At 40.9% G+C, this 21,324-nt stretch overlaps 1 protein-coding gene across 2 annotated transcripts in view; it reads right to left on the bottom strand.

Moving 5' to 3' along the window:
* The window catches only part of PRKCA (protein kinase C alpha), a 112,614-nt gene that overhangs the window by 6,454 nt on the left and 84,836 nt on the right, over positions 1-21,324 (bottom strand). The window contains exons 9-16 of one of the 2 annotated variants that reach the window (XM_090122069.1): positions 14,948-14,971; positions 11,942-12,085; positions 11,033-11,206; positions 10,045-10,136; positions 8,677-8,739; positions 8,294-8,432; positions 3,094-3,174; positions 1,591-1,698 (exon numbers count right to left, since the gene is read on the bottom strand). In XM_090122069.1, coding sequence (XP_089978195.1) covers positions 1,591-1,698; positions 3,094-3,174; positions 8,294-8,432; positions 8,677-8,739; positions 10,045-10,136; positions 11,033-11,206; positions 11,942-12,085; positions 14,948-14,971 — 825 coding nt within the window. The remainder of the gene's footprint in view (positions 1-1,590; positions 1,699-3,093; positions 3,175-8,293; positions 8,433-8,676; positions 8,740-10,044; positions 10,137-11,032; positions 11,207-11,941; positions 12,086-14,947; positions 14,972-21,324) is intronic. The other variant, XM_031598829.2, reaches the window with a different exon arrangement.

Raw genomic sequence — 21,324 nt, 5'->3', positions numbered from 1 at the left:
TTGCATGCTTGGAAACACTAATGTGCTTTCTAATTAACAAGCTCATAAAAAATCTTGTTTGTCAATTAGGCATCGAGCAATGCAGCCTTCAGCTCTCAGTTCCAGTATTGCAGGGACTTTTAAAAGCTCTTCTACAATTAGATGTGATTGATACACTGCTAGCAGCAATACCACAACGCATCTTTTTAAAACCTCAGCTGTACCACTTTACTCTTCCTCCAAATGTTCACTTGATCATATTCCAATTCAGAACCTAAAATAACAGAGATATGAAGCAAATTTCAGGAAGCCAGCGAAGCTTGGGGCTGGGATGGATCACATCATTCTTCATGCTTAAGAGCAACTCTGCCTCTTTTTTAAAGCTTTTTGAAACCCCTTGCTTTAACAGTAGGAGAAATAAGAAAAATGAGAATCTAGCAGTCATAATTCTGTCCCAAAGTTACTATGACCACCAAACCCAACATACACAGTGGGTAGCACCACCGTGCCTGGCTGTGTGGTCATTTTAGTCTTCTGAACTCCCTTTGCACAAGCAGCCAGTGCAATGGCAGCAAGCAGGAGAGCTGAGAACAAGGTAACTAGATCAGGTTCACGATGTGTTGTGTGAACATACAATTTTCAAAACAAGGCATCAATCTGCACGTACTTTACAGAAATATAACATCTAGTTTTTGTTAGCCACAAGCAGCATGTCTATACTGGATAAGTTCTAAAATAAGAGTGCTCCTTCCTTTTACTTCATTGTTCTGAACAGCTTTTCTTTTTCTTGATGATTTTTCCTTACAGGATTAATATCCAAGTTATGGGCAATACTTCTTACATGCTTGCAAAGGAAAGGAAAAAAGGCATTACCAAATCAACTGACGTGATGCAAAGTGATGTAAGACATCAAAGTAAGGCTTTATAGAGGATGGTTTGGAAAAGCTGTGGAATGATGGTACCTTGGGGAATTGCATGGAGTCAAGAGAAAGTCAGTCAAACTCTAGTTTTCTGAGCTAATCCCTTCAAATCAAATTTATTATTTTCCATGAAAAAAATTAGATTAACTCTCAATCTAAGACAAATTTTTGCTCACGCAGATTGCAACTGGGTCAAGATTTCCCCACAGTTCCCATGTATTTATGCTACAGAATTTAACATAGGCTCATCTTTATTCACATTGAAAAATGATTCTTATTAACTCTTCTGTTCTGCTGCTGTGATTAGGGCTGAGGACCACAGCGTGTTCCCTGCAGTATCCATCTAAACTGGGAAACCTCCCCATCTTGCCAAACTGGGCTGGCACTGCCAAGGGCTGAGGCAAGGCGGGTGGAGATGTTTCACACCATCCTCCTGCTTGGAATTCCTGCTTTGGATTTGGCAGCTACTGCCTCTGACATTTGTTCTTACCATAAAATAAGCAGACACAGCAGGAGGAGCTGAATTCTTATCAGTGACACCAAGAGACAAGCACTTTATGACAATATAACTTAACACAGCCTGACAGAAGTTACACTTAAAATACTAAGCGCCGTATCAAAGCCAGACAAATAAAGTTATTCACAAGGATTGCCAAAAAGAAGCTTAATGATAAAGAAATGTCTATCTCACCCCCTTGCAGATGGAGACAGCTTCTTTGGACAGTGATTTTGGATAGGAAACATTATGTTCCATTATGGACTGGAAAAGTTCATCTTCATCTTCTCCATCAAATGGAGGCTGTAAAAAATAAATTGCTGTTAATTCTCCACTTTTTATGAGGTGGTATAGCAGTACTGCAGCCATAGTGGCTCAAGTGAAAGATGCATCCATGCTGCCTCCAGACAATCACAGATGTGCAAAGACATCAGTGGAAGCAGTGGTTCCTGCTCAGGAATACACAACAAGCATCCAGCTACCTGCAACCTGGGGACCTGCTGACCCAGAAGCTTAGTGTTGAGCAGTCTCAGACAGAAATTGATGAGAAAAATTCATTTCTGCTCCCAGCTTGGTAGAAAGTTAATGAAAGGTTTGCTGGATTACCTTCAGTGATTTTATCTTTGTGATAATCTTTCATTAGCTTTTAAAGCTACTGTATACTGGATAGCCAAAAGTACCTCAAAGGGTAAAGTTTGGAGACTGTAACTTTCAGTCACCTTCTATGAAGGCATATCTACCCCTCACTTAATTCTAGATAAATCCCAGTTTGTTTTTATAAGACGTGGCTGTAGACTCTGCTTCTGTGAAGGTGGGAGAGCATCACAATACAAGGTTGCATTTTAGTTTCAAATACAGGTGAAGAGGGAAGTGCCCCTGGCTGAGTCCCCAGGCTACAGACACTGTTAAGACTCAGCTAGCAGTAAATCTCATTTTCTCAAAAGCACTCAGCTGCCTAATGTTAGCACTGTACACTGTAAATGTTAACAACTGCCACTGCAAGCCTTTAAAAACTTCTAAAATGTCAAAAGGGATTTTGTAGAGAAACTATTCAACCCATTTGTTAAAAATGTATGTTTTAAGTTTAAGAAATGCATACCTCTAGCTAACGCTCATTGAAAGCTGCTTGCACAAATCTTATCCAACTCAAGACCAATAGAGCTCCTGAAGTTGGTAGTTATATGCAATTTACTGTAGAACAGCACTGCTTTTCTACTTCAGTGACTCAGAGAGCAGAATCTCATTAACTGTGCAGAATAAGGGGTCTGTAACTAAGCTTATTTAGAGCAGAGAGACCCATACTTTACCCCTAGGACACAGAATACAAAAACTGTATTCTTGTGACTTAACTGCAATGCACAGCATAGACACAATCTCCCTGTGGTTTCAAACTACTAAGTGGTGTTTCTTCCATTTGACATGCATTTTCCTACTCAAGTGTCTCTCTCCCATTCAATTTTGCACATGGCTATTTATAACATCATTACAGTACAAAGAAACCATATTCAAAGGCAGTGCTTTATTATGGGGGTGAAATACAAAGAGCTTAAAGCCTACATTCTCAGTGAGTCGGAAACAGTCAAGAGTACATGGAGATAATAGTAGGATGAAAGGCACCATGCTTGTCCCCTAAGGGTCTGGCCCTTCAGCAAGTTTTGAAAGTGAGCAGCATTGGAGCCACAAAGAGGTAACCCTTACCTGGCCAGCTAACATCTCGTAGAGCAGCACTCCATATGCCCACCAATCCACAGACTTCCCATAGGGCTGGTAAGCAATGATCTGTAAAATCATGTGAAAACAAAGTCCTATGTTAACTAACTTCTAGAGATGTTAGATAAATAGCACCACAGAGACAAACACAGTTCTTTGCAAAGTCCCAGAAAGCCAATACTGAATCCTCACTCCAGATAATCACTGGTTTCAGTGGGAGTTGACAGCTTTGCACATGCTAGCTAAACCCACCTGTGTGTGTGGACTTCTAGTACCTTGGGGAAGTCAGCTCTTAGGAAATCCTGAGATGTGCATTTGACAATAAAGAATGTGAGTAGAGTAGCACAATGTAAGAGACAAGACAAAAATTTTATTCATTTGTTTGAGTCAAAGCTTCATATGATGAGACTCACTAAATTACAGATTATCAATAACTAAGCCTTTCTTTTCAATGTTTATGATTTCTTTTTTATACTCCAAATAAAAACCAAAGTTCAAGAGCGAAACTTTGAAAAGATCAGTTATGTTATTCCAACCTGCATGACTAAAATGCTCTTAGTATGAAACCAGGTACCAGTCACACCAAAAGGACAGGAGCCTCTGCTGCTCAGCCCAATGGAAACACCAAGTGTTTTGTGTCTTTACACACAAAAAATCTTAAAACATTTCATCCTCAACCTCTTTCCCACAATCTCTCATCTCATGGAACAGCAAGGTGTGTTGTAAAAAAATAAAGGACTGTCTTTCAGAAAGTCATTAGATTGATAGGGCAAAACATTCTGTAAGAGGTTTTTATAGGAACAGCTTAATAAATTTTCAAATGAGAAAAAGATAGATCCATAGCCCTGAGAAGAGAAATCCCTCTAGACAGCCAAGCTCTCATCCTGGTCATCACTCTGTCCAGCTGGTCATGATCTGCTTCTTCTAATGTCAAAGAGTTTGATGGCAGTACTGACGAGAAGCATTATTTTTAAAAAGCTAATGACAAAAAATGAAAGACATAACAAAGCACATAACTAATGGTGTTGTCTGTTTAACCAGCAAGAAGCAAGTCAAGATTGGGTTGTTCTCTAAATAGCATTCTCATCAGCAAATGCAATCTGCCCCAATTAAATTTGCCTTTGTGAGAGAATATCAAGCAGAATCATCAGGAGAGACAGAACTGACATGAATAAAACCTCCTACAGTTAACCTAACATATGGTCAGCGTCATGAGAGCACTGAAATTTCTGTCCTATGTCATTGGCTGAAATATTTACTTGATGCTACATGTTGGCGTCAACAGAAGCTCATGACGAGCGGAGCAGTGGTCCTGCTGAGCTGGCATCCATCTCCCATGCAGAACTGGTTGCGTGATGAGAGTGGGATGCTGAGCAAGAGACACAGACACTGAGTTCAACTAGGACTGGAAATGCACCACTATAGAAAAGTTCCCTGGAGGTATTCAAAGCCAGGCTGGATGTGGCTCTGGGCAGCCTGGTCTGGTGGTTGGCGATCCTGCACACAGCAGGGGTGTTGAAACTAGATGATCATTGTGGTCCTTGTCAACTCAGGCCATTCTATGATTCTATGAAGTTCAACTGCAAATACAATAGAACAGCTTTTTCACTGCATCTACTGCAAGGTAGGAAGAGTAACATTTTACTGTCAATGTCAGTTGATGTACATAACACTGGAAGGTGTTTTCCTTTATTCCTAATTAAATATACCCATTTGAATCACCTGCCAAATGCTGGTAAGGATGTGATGCAAGTGACACACAGGAAAGCAATCTGCCACATTCATTGCCAACCTGTGTGTCATGCATGGAAACCAGCAGTTATACCCACACACAACACTGGCAGTTACTTCAAGCATTAATTGGAAAACGTAAAGAAGAGGAAAGAATGCTCATTTTGAGGAAGGGATTACACGTGGGAGGAAGCAGATGAGTTTTCAATATAAAGTCCAACACACATCGGTACAAAGTCAGCAAGTTCTACGTGTTGTGGTTTCAGCAGCTCCCTCCTCCTCACCCAGCAACCACCAGGCATTACCTTCCAGCTGCACCCAGAGCCAGCGCTGCCAGCTGCCAACAGAATCCTATCTGATGTATGAATTTGGGGATCTTTTAGGATAAATAGGGATACATAAACAAAGAGGGGCATATCACTAAATAGTGCAGTGTGTAAAGCAGACCCAGAGAGCAGTGAGGGCCATCATGGGACTATAAGTGAAGACCCACACCCTTCTCCTGCTACAATCTCTGCTTTCTACGGGCCTGAAAGGAACAGAACATTGATAGGATCCTTCCCCTTCTCTTCCATCACTAATTTAAATGACTGCCTTTTGGCATTTCAGATCTCCCATTTTTCCTACCTACGATTGTGTGTGAAGGCTCTGCCTTTTCAGGTTCTGTGGATTTGAGAGCTCAGGAAGAATTTCTCTCACCAACCCAAACTGGCAGAGGAATGTTGACTGCTTTTTTCCTTTCCTTCTTCTCTATTTTGCCTCCAAGGAAGGCACAGTGAAGAGCAGGACATGGAGATTAATGCCAGCAATCTGTAGGAATGTTTAGATCACTGCAGCTTGCAGCTGGTAGCCAAATGGGATGAAATGATTATATCCCAGAGGCAAGAAAGAGAATCTTCTGTGAACATATCTTATGTCTACTGGAAAAGTTAAACCACAGTTATTAAAAGAAATAAATATAACTAACACAAAAAACTTTCCAAACCTATGTAATTCCTATTACCCTCCTTTAATCTTTGAAAATGTGTGGTTAGAACTTAAGGTTTGAGGTTATTAAACGGAAGAGAACAGGAGAGGATTTTTTAAATTTAAATTCTTCTGAAATTCCAAACCAGTGCTGTGGGTGCTGCAGGGATGCTCATGGTGGGTTCAGCCCTGTGCTGCAGGCAGCGGCGATGCTGCCAGAATCCCTTCCCACTAATCTCTTAACATCCATCTCCTTCAGTCTCTCTTGACTCATCAAGGGACTATAAAGTATTAATCGATTTCAAGGCTGCCCTGACCATACATATTTATATGCTAAAGTTCAGCATGCCAATAAATACTCTGTGCTAGAGAACCACTGCATGCCCAACAGATGTGGTCAAACATGGGATTCAACAACTCTAACCTCTTCTCTTTTAATTTGCATATGATTGAAAAGAGGAATATTAATATAAGTGTATCAAGTAATAAATGCTAACTTCCCCAAACACACAAAAGGAAAGCGTTATTCTATGATGCACCAAAGCTTGCAGGTCCACTTTTCTGAATGCAATGCCAGAATTGCCCTGAGCTTCTGCAAAGTCACTCAGATGTCCCTGCGTGGTCCGTGCAGATCTCTGCACCCCAGCCATGGTATTTTCCCTTAACGTTGACCAAAGGAGCCAATTCTCTATTTTTGACAGCCACACACTCACATCAGACGGTTTATTTAGATTTAGCTCATTTATCCCCATGCAACAGGGAACAGTAACATGCACATGTATGCTCATTATGATCTATTATAGGTTTTAGCCCATGGGTATGTGCTAAAATGCTCCTGCAAACAAAATGCGAACCTTACTCTGAAGTTTGCCACAGACCCAGTCAGCAACATAATGCCTTCAGAAACGAACAAAAATCACACAACTAACAAAAATATAAGATCTGTTTGTAAGATAATAGGAAGACTAATTTTCTTCAAGTTCTGGTAAAAGGTTTATTGCTGTACAGGAGATTTCCCAGTAAATTAAAATAAACCTACATTGATCTGTAGTGAGCATTTTGGCACGAGTCTATTGTCTCATACAGGACACTTTTCAATGTGTTACACTGGCTTCATTTATGTTTTGACAGAAGAAAATGAAATACTGCTCTGGCTGTTCTGTTATCCTATTGCAAGCAACAGCAATTTGTGAAAAAAACCAAGCTTTTATAATACACAATATTTCATTCTGAAAAGTATGGATTAGCAACTGGAAAAATAAACTATTTTGCATTCTAATTTCACAGAGATGGCAAAATTCACCTTAAACACTAATTTGCTTGTCCGTGTACAGATCTCCTCTGCTCCAACAAACATTCAATTACAGCCAGCAATGTTCCAGCCAGCACTGCCTCTTGCTCAGCACTCAGCGAAATGCAGCATACCTTGGATCCTAGATCTTGCACTGAACTTGCAGCCAAACAAATCAAGACTCTTGAAAGCTCAGCAAGCAGAAACACCAGATTTTAATATTCATACAGTTGAATCATTTCCAAACTACCACATGTGCTTGTTTTTCATGTTTTGTACCTAAGGTATTGAAATATAAATCTGATCCAGACTAAAAATCTTAATGGTAAGATCCTATTTCTTTATCACAGTGCTTCAAAACGTGTGTTTCTAAGCATCCCATTCACACTTTAGACACACTGCAGTTAGGTTTGTCTCTGAATGTGATTTTCAGTACTTCAGTGGCTTGAGTGCAACAGAGGTATTGGTAAGTCACAGAAAACCTCAGCCAAATGATGGATTTATTATGTCAGCTCCATTCAAGCCCTGATCTTATAGCTTAGTTGAGGTTTTCAATGAGCAGAACTTTCCTGAGATCAAAAGCACTGCCTCAGGGCATTGCTAAGTCATGGCCTGGAGCCGACCAAAGCAGCTTTGTAGGGAGGTCAATGAAAAACTTCAAGACTTCATGAGTCTCTTCCTGAAAATCAATGAGATTTGTAACCTCCTAAAAATGCTGAACAATCTTTTCACTACATGTATTTGGACAGCTGTGTGAACCTATAAAAACATTAAAGAAACTACGTTTGCTCACAACAAAATGTTTGCTGACCTCATCAGCAACACCCAGAAACTTTCTCTGACTTCATACCAAAGCACAAGCAAGTATAGTATAGTAAAGTATAGTAACACTTGCAGTCTACAAATTAAATAATCACAAGGGGGTGAGCCTGCTCGTTTAGTCTTGCTGGTATGAACAACATTTGAAATACTGATTCCATACCAAGTTAGGTTTTCCATCAACTAAATTTTAAATTAGCAAAGTCTGACAGGTATCCTTGTGTTAACTCATAGAGGTATTCAACACACCTGCAGAAATACAAACAGTACCATCCATAGAGCATCCAGAGCCGCAGCTATCAGCATGTGGTGGTGTGAAATGCCTGTACTGACAACTGTCAATGGAGAGGATGTAAGAGTCTCGAAATGGTGAATATTTACCTCTGGTGCAATGTAGTCTGGGGTGCCACAGAAGGTCCTGGTTGTTACTCCGTCTAACATATGTTCTTTGCACATTCCAAAGTCAGCAATTTTAATGTGTCCTTCTGAATCCAACATCACATTATCCAATTTCAGATCTCTATAAAGAATCAGAATAATTCAATGTTAACGTTTTCCTTTACATATTCAAGTTTTCAGCTGAGTTGGGTAGGGTGCAGAAAAGCTCATGTAAAGCTGAGGGGTTGGTTTACAGTGCAGCAACACCAGACTGACACTTTTGTTATTATTTCTAGAAAATTCTTAAAAATTCACTGATAAGTCAAAGAAATTGACCATTTTGGGGTTTGAAAATAGCACAGAAATTACTTACAGATTGTACTCACCTATAAACAATCCCTCTATTATGCAGAAAGAATAACCCAACTGAGATCTCAGCTGCATAGAACCTATGTGAAGAGAAAAAGCCCAAGGATTTCTTATTACCTCGTGATTTCCCTCTGACAAAATATTTTGGAAATGCATCACAGTAAAAAGTGATAACATTAAGGTATAAAAACATACATTAGAGCTTGAGGACATAATAGACACCTTACTTCCAATTGACTTTAACAGGTAAATTTAACTTTGATGTCAAAAATTTGATGAAAAAATAGGGCAGCTTTCTGTTTTTTAATTGAAAATTTGTTTCTAGACCAGAGAGAAGAAGGTGCAGCAGCTGGAGCACAGCACTCCTACTGCACCAGTCAGACACAGGTCATTATCTCTAATCACATAGCAATGCCGACTTCAGGATGCAGCTCAATTTACACTGCAATTCATATGGCATTAAATCATTTGCAGAAATAGCATTCCTTTATACAGGCTCTTAATGGATTAATTGCATAATTAAAATGATTGCAATACGAAATATATTTGTTGAATGTAGTAAAAGAATATATAATATTGATGGATGTTTGATGCCAGTTGCTGTGGATCTGCGCAAATTATAGGGAAGAAGATAATCCAAAGACAAGACCATTTTTTAGGCTAGCATAAAGAAAATGAAAGGTCAGCCCTGAAACCAGAGCTGTTTGCAGACATGTGTGCTGCAATATGCTCCACAGGCAGAAGCTGTCATAAAGCAGTATCATTTTCAACAGGTGTTGGACATGGTACATGAGCTGGGAGCCAAGGATGTTCTGACACCATCGTGCTCTTCTTGAGGGAGTTGCTGACATTTTGTTTTATATCTCAAAATTTATATCTAGAAGGCTTTTCATTTAAGCAAGCCCTGATTACTTAAATCAAAATAAGAAATTATTTCCGTGGATTTCTTAAACAGAATTGGTTACGCTTGATTTGAAAGTTTCGTTGGTAAATGATTCATGAAACACTAATAAATGATGATGAGATGTTATAAACATGACTAAAATGGCACTGATGTTCTGTCTGCTCACATTTAAATATGCTACATATCATTATCAGTTACTCACTGATACACCAGATGTACAATGACCCAAAAAGGACTATGTACATAAACAACTTCTCATCATTTCCTGATTTCTCACAGATAAAACTGCTATAAAATGTAGCATCATAGAAACTTCTCATAAGCTGCACACTGAAATATCTTGTATTAACTATAATGCAATGTCTCTTTCCCTATAATATTAATTCAGAATTAAAGCATAGGCTGATAGAGAAAGCTAATTCTGTTACAGCATAAAAATAAGGTCATTACGTGATTTAAATAGATAAACATAAACACTCACACTGCTTGTGGCTCCTTAAATTTTCCTACTTGCTGAATGTGGTACATGAGATCCCCACCATTCACATATTCCATAACAAAATACAGGCGGTCCTAGGATAAAGTATTACACATGCACATAAACACATCAGACACAATAATAGATAAGCACTGATCAGGAATAAAGCCTTTAAGGTTATTGGGACTGGTTGTACGTTCTGGCAAAATTGATATATCAGGAAATGGAAGTGGGATGTTTTGTAAAACCTGCAAGAGTAAATGACTGATGGGAGGTGTCTAGTTTTGCCAATGTTAGTGACTCACGTTTATGTATTCCTTGCCTACATTGTTCCCATAATTACTCACACATAGTTTTGTCTGCTAAAAATAAATGTCAAAAAAAGCATTAAAGATGGTTAAAAATCTTTGTCTTCAGCCTATTTCTGATGCCTCCTAATAAATTTCAGTATATATATACTACAGATAATTAAAAATAGACAAGAAAGGAAGTCACAGGGTTTACAAAAGTATCTTGAATCTTCACCAGTGATACTAAATTCCTTTCTCACATTATTTCAGCTAGAGAAAGACTGCAATAAAGTATTCTGGAGGGTGATTTTTCTTGCAAAGTAAAAAAATTTTAAAGCCCGTATCCAGGTATCTTAAGTGAAACATGATCACAACATATCTGAGTACTTATGTAGTATTTTCCCACTTAGGGACCTTAAGTGAGACTTAAGCAATATTGGTCTGTCCACCATTTTTCAGAGGACTAAAATTGACCTCTTCCAAGTGCCTTTGGTAAGGACACGTTGATCACACTCTGCAAGCATCCACTCAGGGTGGATGATTTTGGGTAACTGCACGGGGTATCTCTTTCTTCACTGTTCCCTGCGTGCAGAAGCTATGATATATATAGGTTGGATGATAATAAAGGTTATTGATCTGATATAATTCAGGATCACATATTATGAAAAACATCACTGCTGCAAGGAAGAGAGCTCACGTACAACTGTTTGGAAACAAGAGTGAAGCTGTGTTAGGAATGGTGGTTTATCCTGCAGTGCTAGCACTCGTTTTTCAACCATTGTACACTCAACATCATCATCCTGAATCACCACGTCTTTTTTCAGTATTTTGATTGCATAGAGCTCCTCTGTATTCTTCCTGTCCGCCAACATCACCTGCACAAAAAGAAACAGGAGTGAAAATCTTCCTACCTGCCAAAGGAGAAGGTGACTCACACGCTCAGTGAGCTGTATAGATGGCAATCCAGCTTGCCCTTTCATTGGTACGGACCAACTTGATCAAAACACCAAAAATAACATCATTACTCACCCACTGCAATGAGCTGTATCAGTCATTTCAGACAAAACCTGAGCCAAAACCCCAATGCGAATTGCAGACACATTGCCCCAGGGCTGATAAGATGTTAAGTCCCAGGGGACTTCTTCAGTAAAGGGCACATCATCATATAAATGGGTGTTAAACTAGCCAGAAAAATAGCAGTCCTTTCTTCCTACTAACACATTTCAAATATATATACTACTTGTGATTCGTCCCAGATATTCAGCCCTACCAAAGCTGCTGATTTCCAGAAGTGGCAGTTACCTAGGAGCAAAGCCAGGAAGGTAGACCTGATCTCCTTCAAACTGCTTAGAAGTGAGGATTTAAAAGTTAGTTTCTTACAACCTGCCCAATAGTGTGAGGCTTTTCTCTCTTCATCTATTTTTGAAAAAAAAGTGCCCAATCATGACTGAAGCCTGCCCGTCTTTAAGGAATTGCCCTACTCTGCATTAAAAAACCTCCTTCTGCAGTGCACTTCTTTTTGACTCCGGATTTCGCCTCTTAGGAGAATGATTTATTTATTGTTCCTCAAGAATAAAAAACGTCAGTGAACAGTTACTACCAATTCTTACCTTTCCAAAGCTTCCTTTTCCAAGAACCATAAGAAAGTTGAAATCTGTCAGCTTCACCCTGTCCAGATTGTTGGATGGCACACTTGAACTCCTGTCTTCTGACGGAGTAATGACTTTGTTACCAGCTGGCCCAAGTTTGGCTTTCTAAAGGACATACACACACATATATACACAAAAACGGGCAAGTGAGAAGAGCAGCCCATTTCCTCAGCAGAGTGGGTCATTGGGTGAGCACTAGGTTGGAGATGACCACATTGGAGATGGCATTCTTGGGAGAAAGGCTGCATAACAAAATTTGTGCAGACACAAGTTCAAAGATTCATTCCAACAATACTTTTCACATTATTGAGAGAATTAAAGTGGAAATACGTGTTCATGTATAACCAGATAAAAGCAGATAAACTTATCTGGTTATTGAAGCAAAACCAAAGCAAAAATGAAAGCCAAAGAAAAGAAGTCATGTATTTTCATGCCAAAAGCAGGCTTCTCTGGTGCTTTTGTTTCAAAATACAAAAAACGTTCTTCAAAAATACCATGCTATCATCTATATAGAGTACTCTAGATAAAAACAGTCTTTTCAACACATTCACTTCTAAAATGTAGTTCTCAAATACACTCTGCATAGCAAGAGTTAATAAATATTTAACATGCATTAAGAAAAATAACCTGCATCAATAAAACAACACATGAGGATTAATGCAGATGAACATGGCCACTTTCAAACTAGCATTACAATCAACTTTGATTTTCAATCAAGCGTTGATCTGGAAAAGGGAGGGAGGGAAATATTACATACAAAGGTTCTGTCTTGGCTAGACAGTCTGGTTTGTAGAAGGTTGCAATGGTCTCAGTATTTTCACATGAGACACCACATAATTGCTCAAGTAAGTTTCATTTCAAATCTCAAAGTTAACAAAAGAGAAAAAAGTAAGATTCACCACAAGATAATGCAGGCTACAACAAAATATCCCTCTTGTTCTCAAACTTATCCCACATACCAGCAGAAGCAAAGCCAAGAAGGTTTAATAATAGCATAATTTTGAAATGTAAATGCTTTCCCCCAAGTAGCTAGTGAGTTGGCATAGTAAATAATCTCTAATATAGTTACTTTATTTTATGCCATTGGCATGTGCTCAACATTTACAGATAATTACTTCTGTCACTACACCACAAAAGGACAGTACTTGCATATGATTGGTTTTACAGATAAAAAACCCAAAATCTGGTAACCAAAGTGTATTCAGAGTCACACAGTAAGTCTAGGCCTTAAAGGCCTAAAGGCTTCGCCTGGCGTATGACCTTGGCAGCTCAACTGGAAACTGAAGATACCAACCTTTCCCTCCCCAGACACGTTTAGATGTCTGAAATGGGAAGGGATGCCTTGATTCGGCCTCCAGCCCCTCCTGCCATTGGCATGACTAGGGGCCCACTCGTAAACCAACCACACTGTGCTTACAAGGCCATACTCTGTTTTATAACTGCAGAAAATCTTCTGTCTGCCACGCGGATATGAATTTTGGCATTTTTGATATACTTTTTTGATGTGTTTTGTTTGTAGTTCGTTTGTTAAAACATGGCATTCATTCCACCACTGTGATGACTTACTTGTAAGAAAGCAGCACCTGGAGATGCCGAACAGGACCAGGGGCTGCACAAAACTTTAGCTAGGGCAAGTCTTGGGCACCAGCCTACGTTCCCAGTCCTGCAAAGCACTGCCCAATGGCAGCTCCTGCTGCTGGTGGAATCCAGTGGTATCATGGAGTACGGCCTCTCACTGGGCCTTAAGAATTGTACAAGACTGAGCCGTCAGTCAATGAAATAAAAAAAAAACACACTAAAAAAACTCACCAAAACCCCAAAGTTGTGTTTACCTTAACATGTGGGGGTGATGTTTCTACATGTAAGAAAGAATTTATGTATTTCAGATCAGGAACTACAAACCAAAACTGTTCTTAAAATAGAGTGAAGGTGAGGAGCACAGTGTGTTTTAATTTGCATAAATGAGATGTCAAACCACACACCATTTCTTTCACCATTACCTCTGCGTCCAGGATTGCCCGTGATGAATAGCTTTACTACTAATTAGAAGGCAAGAAAATCTGTTTGAGACATATGATCTGTCAAGGCCAATTCAAGCACTGAAAGAAGGACAGATATTGGATAGAAGTATTTTCCAGAGCTCCACAGAATGCTGTTTCAACAATACTGACCATAGAGGAATAAAGAGACCAATGGCTTTTTTGCATAGGTAAAGTGTGCATAAGGAGAGCGATTTGTGGCAGGGAGCTCTGGACACACAGCTGAGAGCAGGGCGCTGGGACCCAAGACACACACAGACCATGGCACCCAGGTGTGAGACCGCAGACCTTGTTTTCTAAAGCTGACGCTGTGAAATGGTGTCCAGATCTTTCTGGATCTTGGACAGATCCATTGTTTCCTCTTCCAGCTTTGCTCGAATAGACAGCCCAACACATGTATATTCTCAGATGTTTACCTAAAGTCAGTGTCTTGAACTGAAACAGGTTTTCTTGTGGTTGCGTATGGCTAGAATAAAAGGAATGGTATGGAAAACAGATGGAAGAGGGACATCTGAAAGGAGAAGAGCTAACCAGAATCACAGCCTTCTGGTTGCTGTCTTAGAGGAAAATGTATTTCATATGGAGCCATTCTCATAAAGTTATTTAAATGCTCCACATTGTTTTGGGACTTCCTCATTTTTAGAGCATTACAAACATCACAATTCAAAACATCATATAGATTACATACATTAGGGGATTTTACAATAGTGGGTGCTTGCTTAAATTTGTCCACAACCCCTCTCAGTATACTATAAACTGGTTTTGTCTGTGTAAAAAGTACAACATTGCACAACAAGGCCAGCTTGCAGCAAACAAACCCAGAAAACAGTACGGTAAAGATGAATTAGTCTGCACTGGTAGCAGAAGGGTTAATCTTAAAAGAAAACAAGACATGCACATCATCTTACTTCCTCCGGCTCGGACGCACCTTATCTCGGCCCGTTCTTTTACCCTGAAACCACAGGTGAGACACACTTTATGCATTTAGCCCAAATGCAGTTCTTCATGAAGCGCTGCTGAAGTTACAGTGTGATACTTTGGAGAATCTCTTAGGACGTATTTTTTGGAAAACACCTCAGTTTCACAGTTAAAAAATGCTTATTGCTTCTGTTTTTTTTAAATCCTAAGCGTAAAAACTGTTCATGGGTTTATAATACATGTTCTTCTCCATAATCTAATGAGTGTGAAGCAAAGAAGTGGTTTAGAGGAAAGCAACCCATCACCACCCCCTGCTTTCAGTCACAGCTGAGTTTGCAGTCCTGGGTTCCAACCCTCCAGGTCACCTTTCATGCACCATTTCAGAAGGGAAAACTCTACATCATTTCCCTTGGCATGACATGGAAGCCAACACAAGGCCTGGTGGCATGCAGGCCACTGAGAATGTGTTTCCCTGTTTGGTCACCCGCTCCCAGCAGTCCCGGATGCTCAATGGGGAGATGGACTGGGGGCAAATTCAAGAGGAGAAAGTGGCAAATGAAATATATTTAACAAGGCTGAATTTTAACAATGCTGAATAGTGCATGTGGGGAGGTGTGAATAATGTCCTGTGCATGCATCTTCTCGCTACGTTCCATCTGCTATGTATTGGTTCCACTGACACCTACTGGGAAAAGAAATGGAGCTCCCACACACTGCTGAGAATGGGAAGTGGGAGATTCAGCAGCAGGGAGCAGCACTGCCTTCAGTTCCCTGCAAAAAATCCTGCAGCTGTGATGGTCAGCAGTGTGGCCAGGCTGCATCTGGGGTCTCAACTCTTAATATCGGTTGTGTCCTCTTGCCAGAATTAAATCTAATGAAATCTCTGCCTCACAATGCAGCAAGGCTCCACCAGACCCCAACACTCCTCAAATGTCTCTGTGTCCCATGCCAGCCTTGCTCCCAGCTTTTCCCTGCCTAATTCTGCAGGCAACCCAATGGCATCGCAGGGCTGCAGGTAACTGCATCCCATCCCAAGTGGCACAGTGTGCTGAGAAGCAGGCAGGGACAGGCAGAACTCACACTGAAGGTGTGGAAGAGAGAAGCTGAAGTAGTTCTCTAGTGACCCATGGAAGGACAGAGCCCTGCTGGACTTCCCAGTCCAGACACCTAACAGGCAGAGCCATTAGCAAGCCTTTAATGAAGAAAACACGTGCAGTAAATTTTGAGTCACAATCTGGAGGGAAAAAACCTCCTCCTCAGCGACACGTTCTCCATCATTGTGGCAGATTGTTTCTTACATTATTGCATTTCCAATTCCATGTAATTATAGATGTTGTGAAGGACTATCCATTTCCGCGTGTATACGACTTAATTGTCAGGATGCTGATAACTCGAAATGAGGAGAGTTCATTTCTAATACTTCACCAGACTGTATTTTAAGCTTAATTCCATAACGTAATGCAAGCTTATAATTCATTAGCAGAGAGCTTTGTAGCCATGGAAACAACACAGAGAGGAGAAGTTCCAGCCCAGGCCTGGGCGATGCAGCAGCCCAGCAGCTCCCACCAGCGAGGGATGAAGAAAATGAAAGAAAATGCATTTTTACTTCAATAGCTAAAATAGTTAATGAATAAAGGAGAGAAAGAAAAATCATGCTATTCCCATTGTTAGTAAGAAAGCACAAAAGCAAACAGGATGGATTATGAAAATATAAATGGGGAGGGTGATAAATCCTGAGCGTTAAATATGGACTGATCCACATCTTTGGTTTGCTTTTCCCCTCACCTCTTCTTCCTCTTATATTTGTGTCATATTTACCCCTTCTGGTTAGTAACAGTAATTTTATTTAAAGGAATTCCCTGAAAAAAATGCTTGTGCTGTATGGAAAAAGGATTAAAAATGCCTTTCTGATGAGAGCCTGACCAGGAGCACAGGAACCACCGCTGGAGCCCATCCAGACGCGGCACTGCTCTGCTCATCACAGAGCAGTAATGCAATCCCACAAAGAATTCTGGGTGATTGCTAAAACGGGGTAACACTGCCAGGTTAGCATCTTACAGACACCCAGATGTGCAATATGAGGACTGACTGCCATCCCGTGTTCTGCACTGACCCCTCGTGGCTCCTGGCTCAGAGCAGCTCTGTGCTCTGCAGTGTGTTCTGCTGATGCCTTGCTGGTGATAGGAGAATCCTGAAGGATGGCACAAGACCTCAGTGTGCCACACAGCATCTCAAAAGTGCTGCTGATCTGGGAGGCTTAGAGCCACATACTCTACTGATACGTGATAGTGGCAATAAAAATAATTAGATCGCTGGGTTTCTAGTCAATACTGGCAGAGCAAATCCCTAGGTGTCCAAAAAAGAAAGGTTGCTTTGATATACATTCCCACAATTAAAAAAAAAAATATGCCAATTTTCAATCATAATAATAAAAACCCACATAGGGTGTAGAATTTGCTTTAAGCATAAAACCCATTTCAATATGGACAAAAAGCAAAGTGCTGCTCAGTGTCAGCACTCAAACACATGAAAGGAAGGTGCTTTCTGCATGATGTGAAAACACAAGAAGCTGCTTTTGCTCCATCAGAACATCTTCAATGGGCTTTGCAACACACTGTCATTGAGAACTGACCATCCACCACCTGTTCTGCCATCCTTGTGCATCCATGGGTTCTACCTGCAATTACAACTAAATACCCCATTGCAAAAAAAAAAAAAAAAAAAAAAAAAAGTATATATTTAAACACTACCTACAAACTGCTCTGATTATTGTTTAAAATACATTTAAAACAGAAGTTTGAGGCATCCCCGCATTAGACAATTTCCATCAATGAAACCAAAATGTGATTTTCTTTTTGAAGAAGAGGAGGTGTGAAGGACTGAGGAGGAGTATTCCCTCCTGTGCAGGCTTTTCTGAGATACAGACACTGGGTAAAGGATGGAGGGCAAGGAAACAACGACCCACTGCGTGACAGATGCCATCATCACTGCACTAGGAAATACCTCACAAAGGCAAGTGACCTTATTCTTTGTTTTTCTGGTAAAATCGTGCTTTAGTAATAAAACCAAGACTCAAAATCTGATTTTTAAATGGAGCATTTAAAACCTTGGGCTCTAACATCCAAAGCACCTCAGATCAACCTCAGGTGCTGAGGCACTGCCAAGTGACAGCGGCTTCAGCAACCTTAGATTTGTGAAGCAGGAGCTTCACTTTGTAATTTAAATTGTAATTTCACCGATGTATGAGAATGAAGTGTGATTTGGGTCAGTAATAAAGCAAGAAAATTCATTAGAGATCACATGCAAGTTAAAAGTTCAGATGCACAATGTCAATGCTGGCACATGTTGTTCTGTAAGATGGAGGTTAGTGAAGGAAGAAAGAGAGGAAGTGAATGTGTGGGTTAGTATTTGGGCACTGGATCCTTTGTGCACGTGGGTTAGGATACAGCATACAAACAGATGAAACAGATGAAGTATATTATATCACAATACATGCATGCTACATATCCCATACATCCATGTTTTTAAACATCCAGTGAACATGAGAACTATTTGATCCATGGAAGTTAGAGTTCCACGAGTGTATTTCAAATTAAAGATGCACCATTTCCCATCTTCCACAAGAAGGTGCCATTGGTTTAGCAGCGAGAGCACTGAGCTCCACAGAGCCCCTGGTGTGCATACATCCAGCCAACCTGGGCGTACTTTGTGGCACTTTATGGAAGATGCAGACTTCACATTTATTTATTATTATTATTTTTTAATTTAGAAAAGCTTAAATTGGGAAACAAAAGCTTAAATTGGGAAACAAGTGCATCCTTATAGCACGGTGAGAATGAAATTGAATTTAATCAGCTTGGGACACTCATAGAGAGGGTTTTGTGAAGAGAAAGATGCAGAACACTGAGGAGCTACCTTGAAGCAGCGGACATGTACATGGCAGTCCTGCAAGAGACAGGAAAGGGAGAAAACTGCTGTGTTAGCACAGGGCTGGCAAAGCAGAGCAGTATCAGCATTCGTAGCAGATGGACACAATCAGGACGGAGCAGTGAGAAGTCAGATGGGCACACCTGCTTGCACAGAAACACTGCAATACAGAAACCACAGCACCAGTTGCTCCAAAACAGCCCAGCACATCCATGTGCTCCATGCATGAGGCATTCCCATTGGCCTCAAACCACAGAAAGGCACCAAGGCAAATGTGCATGGGGATGTGTGAAGTCGGGGCTGCTGCAGCACACACACAGTGCAGGCAGGTGATAGCACAAAAAGGCTTTGAATTTTCTGCCTTGTTTTGAGCATCTAAAATATATGGATCCCCATAACCAGAGTGGCTTGCTATGAACTTGCTTCATCTTCAGTCACAACACATACGCCAAGAAACCCCTCACAGAGAAACCAGCACCTCTCAGGAACCGGGATTGATGGATGTCACCTGGTTCAGAACTGTTGCATTCTCTCCTTTCAGAAATGGTGAGCGGATGGGAAACCTCCAGTTAACTGCATATGGGAATTCCCCATGCCAAGTGACAGTACAGAACAGATGGAGTCATCTCACAGCATTTCTATACTGCTGCAAACTACTCTCTAATGATTAAATGTGCACAATTTAAAAATAGGAATGGGTGCCACAGACAAAAAAAAAAAAAAAAAAAAAAGCAGCTCCTCTTTTTATAGCCATAAAGAGCGTGGATTGATGTGCCAGTGAAACGTTGGCTGGCCATGATTTCAGTGCACTTAGTGTCTGTTTCCTGAAAAGTAAATTTAATCTTTTCTTTTGCAGTTTGGAGAGTCAGCAGCAATATTATTTCTTTTTTCCCTTTGCTGAACTGCCTGAAGTTACAGCTATTGCCTCAACAGGAGATGTGTACGAGCTATGTGTGGGTATGGCAGAGACCAACTTCTTATTTATTGCAGAAAACAAAAGCATAAAGTGACTGCAGTACAACAGCCGTGGGGCAAAAGCACAGGCATCCCCCAAAGGCTGGGGAGAAACATCCCCTTCCCAGCCCTTATGGGGAAGTGTGCAGAGACCAGAAATTAGCTCACCAATGAGCAAAACTTCAAGTTCCCTTACATGTTTTTTTGTTTTTTTTTTTAATAAATGAAAACATCACATTTAATTGGGAAACTCACTGGCTCTGAGGATCACGCACAGCCCACAGCTCTGAACACATACTGTGCCAGCAAGTCCCTGCTCCTGATTAAAGGAGAGCAAGAAAATGACCTTTTGACATCAGGCTGTGGTGAACATCAGAAAAATGCCAGAGTAATGCAGAAAGTGACTGTCTCCTCCTTAATAGCAGTACAGCCAGAAGCTGCCAGAAAAAAAGAAACCGAAAGGGAGTGCGAGAGATCTAAGAAACACAGAGCTTGCAGTGAAACCAGCTGAACTGATTTACTGATGGTGCTCAGAAAGGGAACGACAAATACATGAGTCTTTAGCACCGGACTCCAAACAACACTGAAAACAATCAGAAGGCTGTAATTGCACCTCAAAATCTGCAGTCGTGTTGTCAAATGGTGTTTAACCTCAGCTGTTATCGTGGCACAGATAAGATGGGCTGTGTGGTCATCAATTCAAGCCTGCACACTTACACTCCCACAAAGATTACCAGAGAAGGCTGGGCAAACAAAACACTGCCCTGCACTGCAGGAGGTCAGCACACAGCTCTGCAGCACTGGAGAAGGGCTGGGTATTCCCAGCCAAGCCCAATGGTTGCACTGTTCCTCTAATTAAAATGGTAAGACGTTCAAAGAGACATTTCCTTAAGCATCGTAATAACAGTTACGTTTAGAAGTGCTGAGATGTCACCCAAATGTCACCACTGATGGTACGTTTCCAGCTTTCAGCTACAATATCTACCCTCGTCTGAACTGTTTCCTCTCTCATTGTGTCTCAGCCTCCTCAGTCTGCAGAAGAACAGCACAGCTGTAGCCTGTGGGCAGTGCTCCTCACCAACCCCAGCACACAGCAGTAATGACAATCTGAGACCAGCACTGACAGCATAGGTTGCCCAGCCCCATGGCAGCAAAACAGCAATGGAACAGTGCTCCTGGGTGACCCATCCAGCACTCGAGTCAATCCTAGAGAGGGCAGACTGGGTATTTCTCCTCTAAGAGAGCAGTGATGCGCTGGCACATGTTGCCCAGATAGTTGAGGAGTCACCATCCCTGGAGGTGTTCCAGAACAGCAGGGATGTGGCACTGATGGACACGGTTGGTGGGCACAGCGGGGATGAGCTGGGGTTGGGCTTGGGGATCTCAGAGGTCTTTTCCAACCTTAATGATTCTGTGATTCTAAAGCACATGGTGAGAGCAAAGGAAAACATCCATCATCTTACAAATATGCAAAAAGAGGACCCTTATGTACCCTCCCCTGAGCTG

Source organism: Phasianus colchicus, chromosome 20 (genome assembly GCF_987193195.1).
Source record: "Phasianus colchicus chromosome 20, bPhaCol1.hap1.1, whole genome shotgun sequence".
Classification (NCBI taxonomy): Eukaryota; Metazoa; Chordata; class Aves; order Galliformes; family Phasianidae; genus Phasianus; species Phasianus colchicus.
The sequence above is the reverse complement of the archived record's forward strand: the minus strand, read 5'-3'. Positions and strand labels throughout refer to the sequence as shown.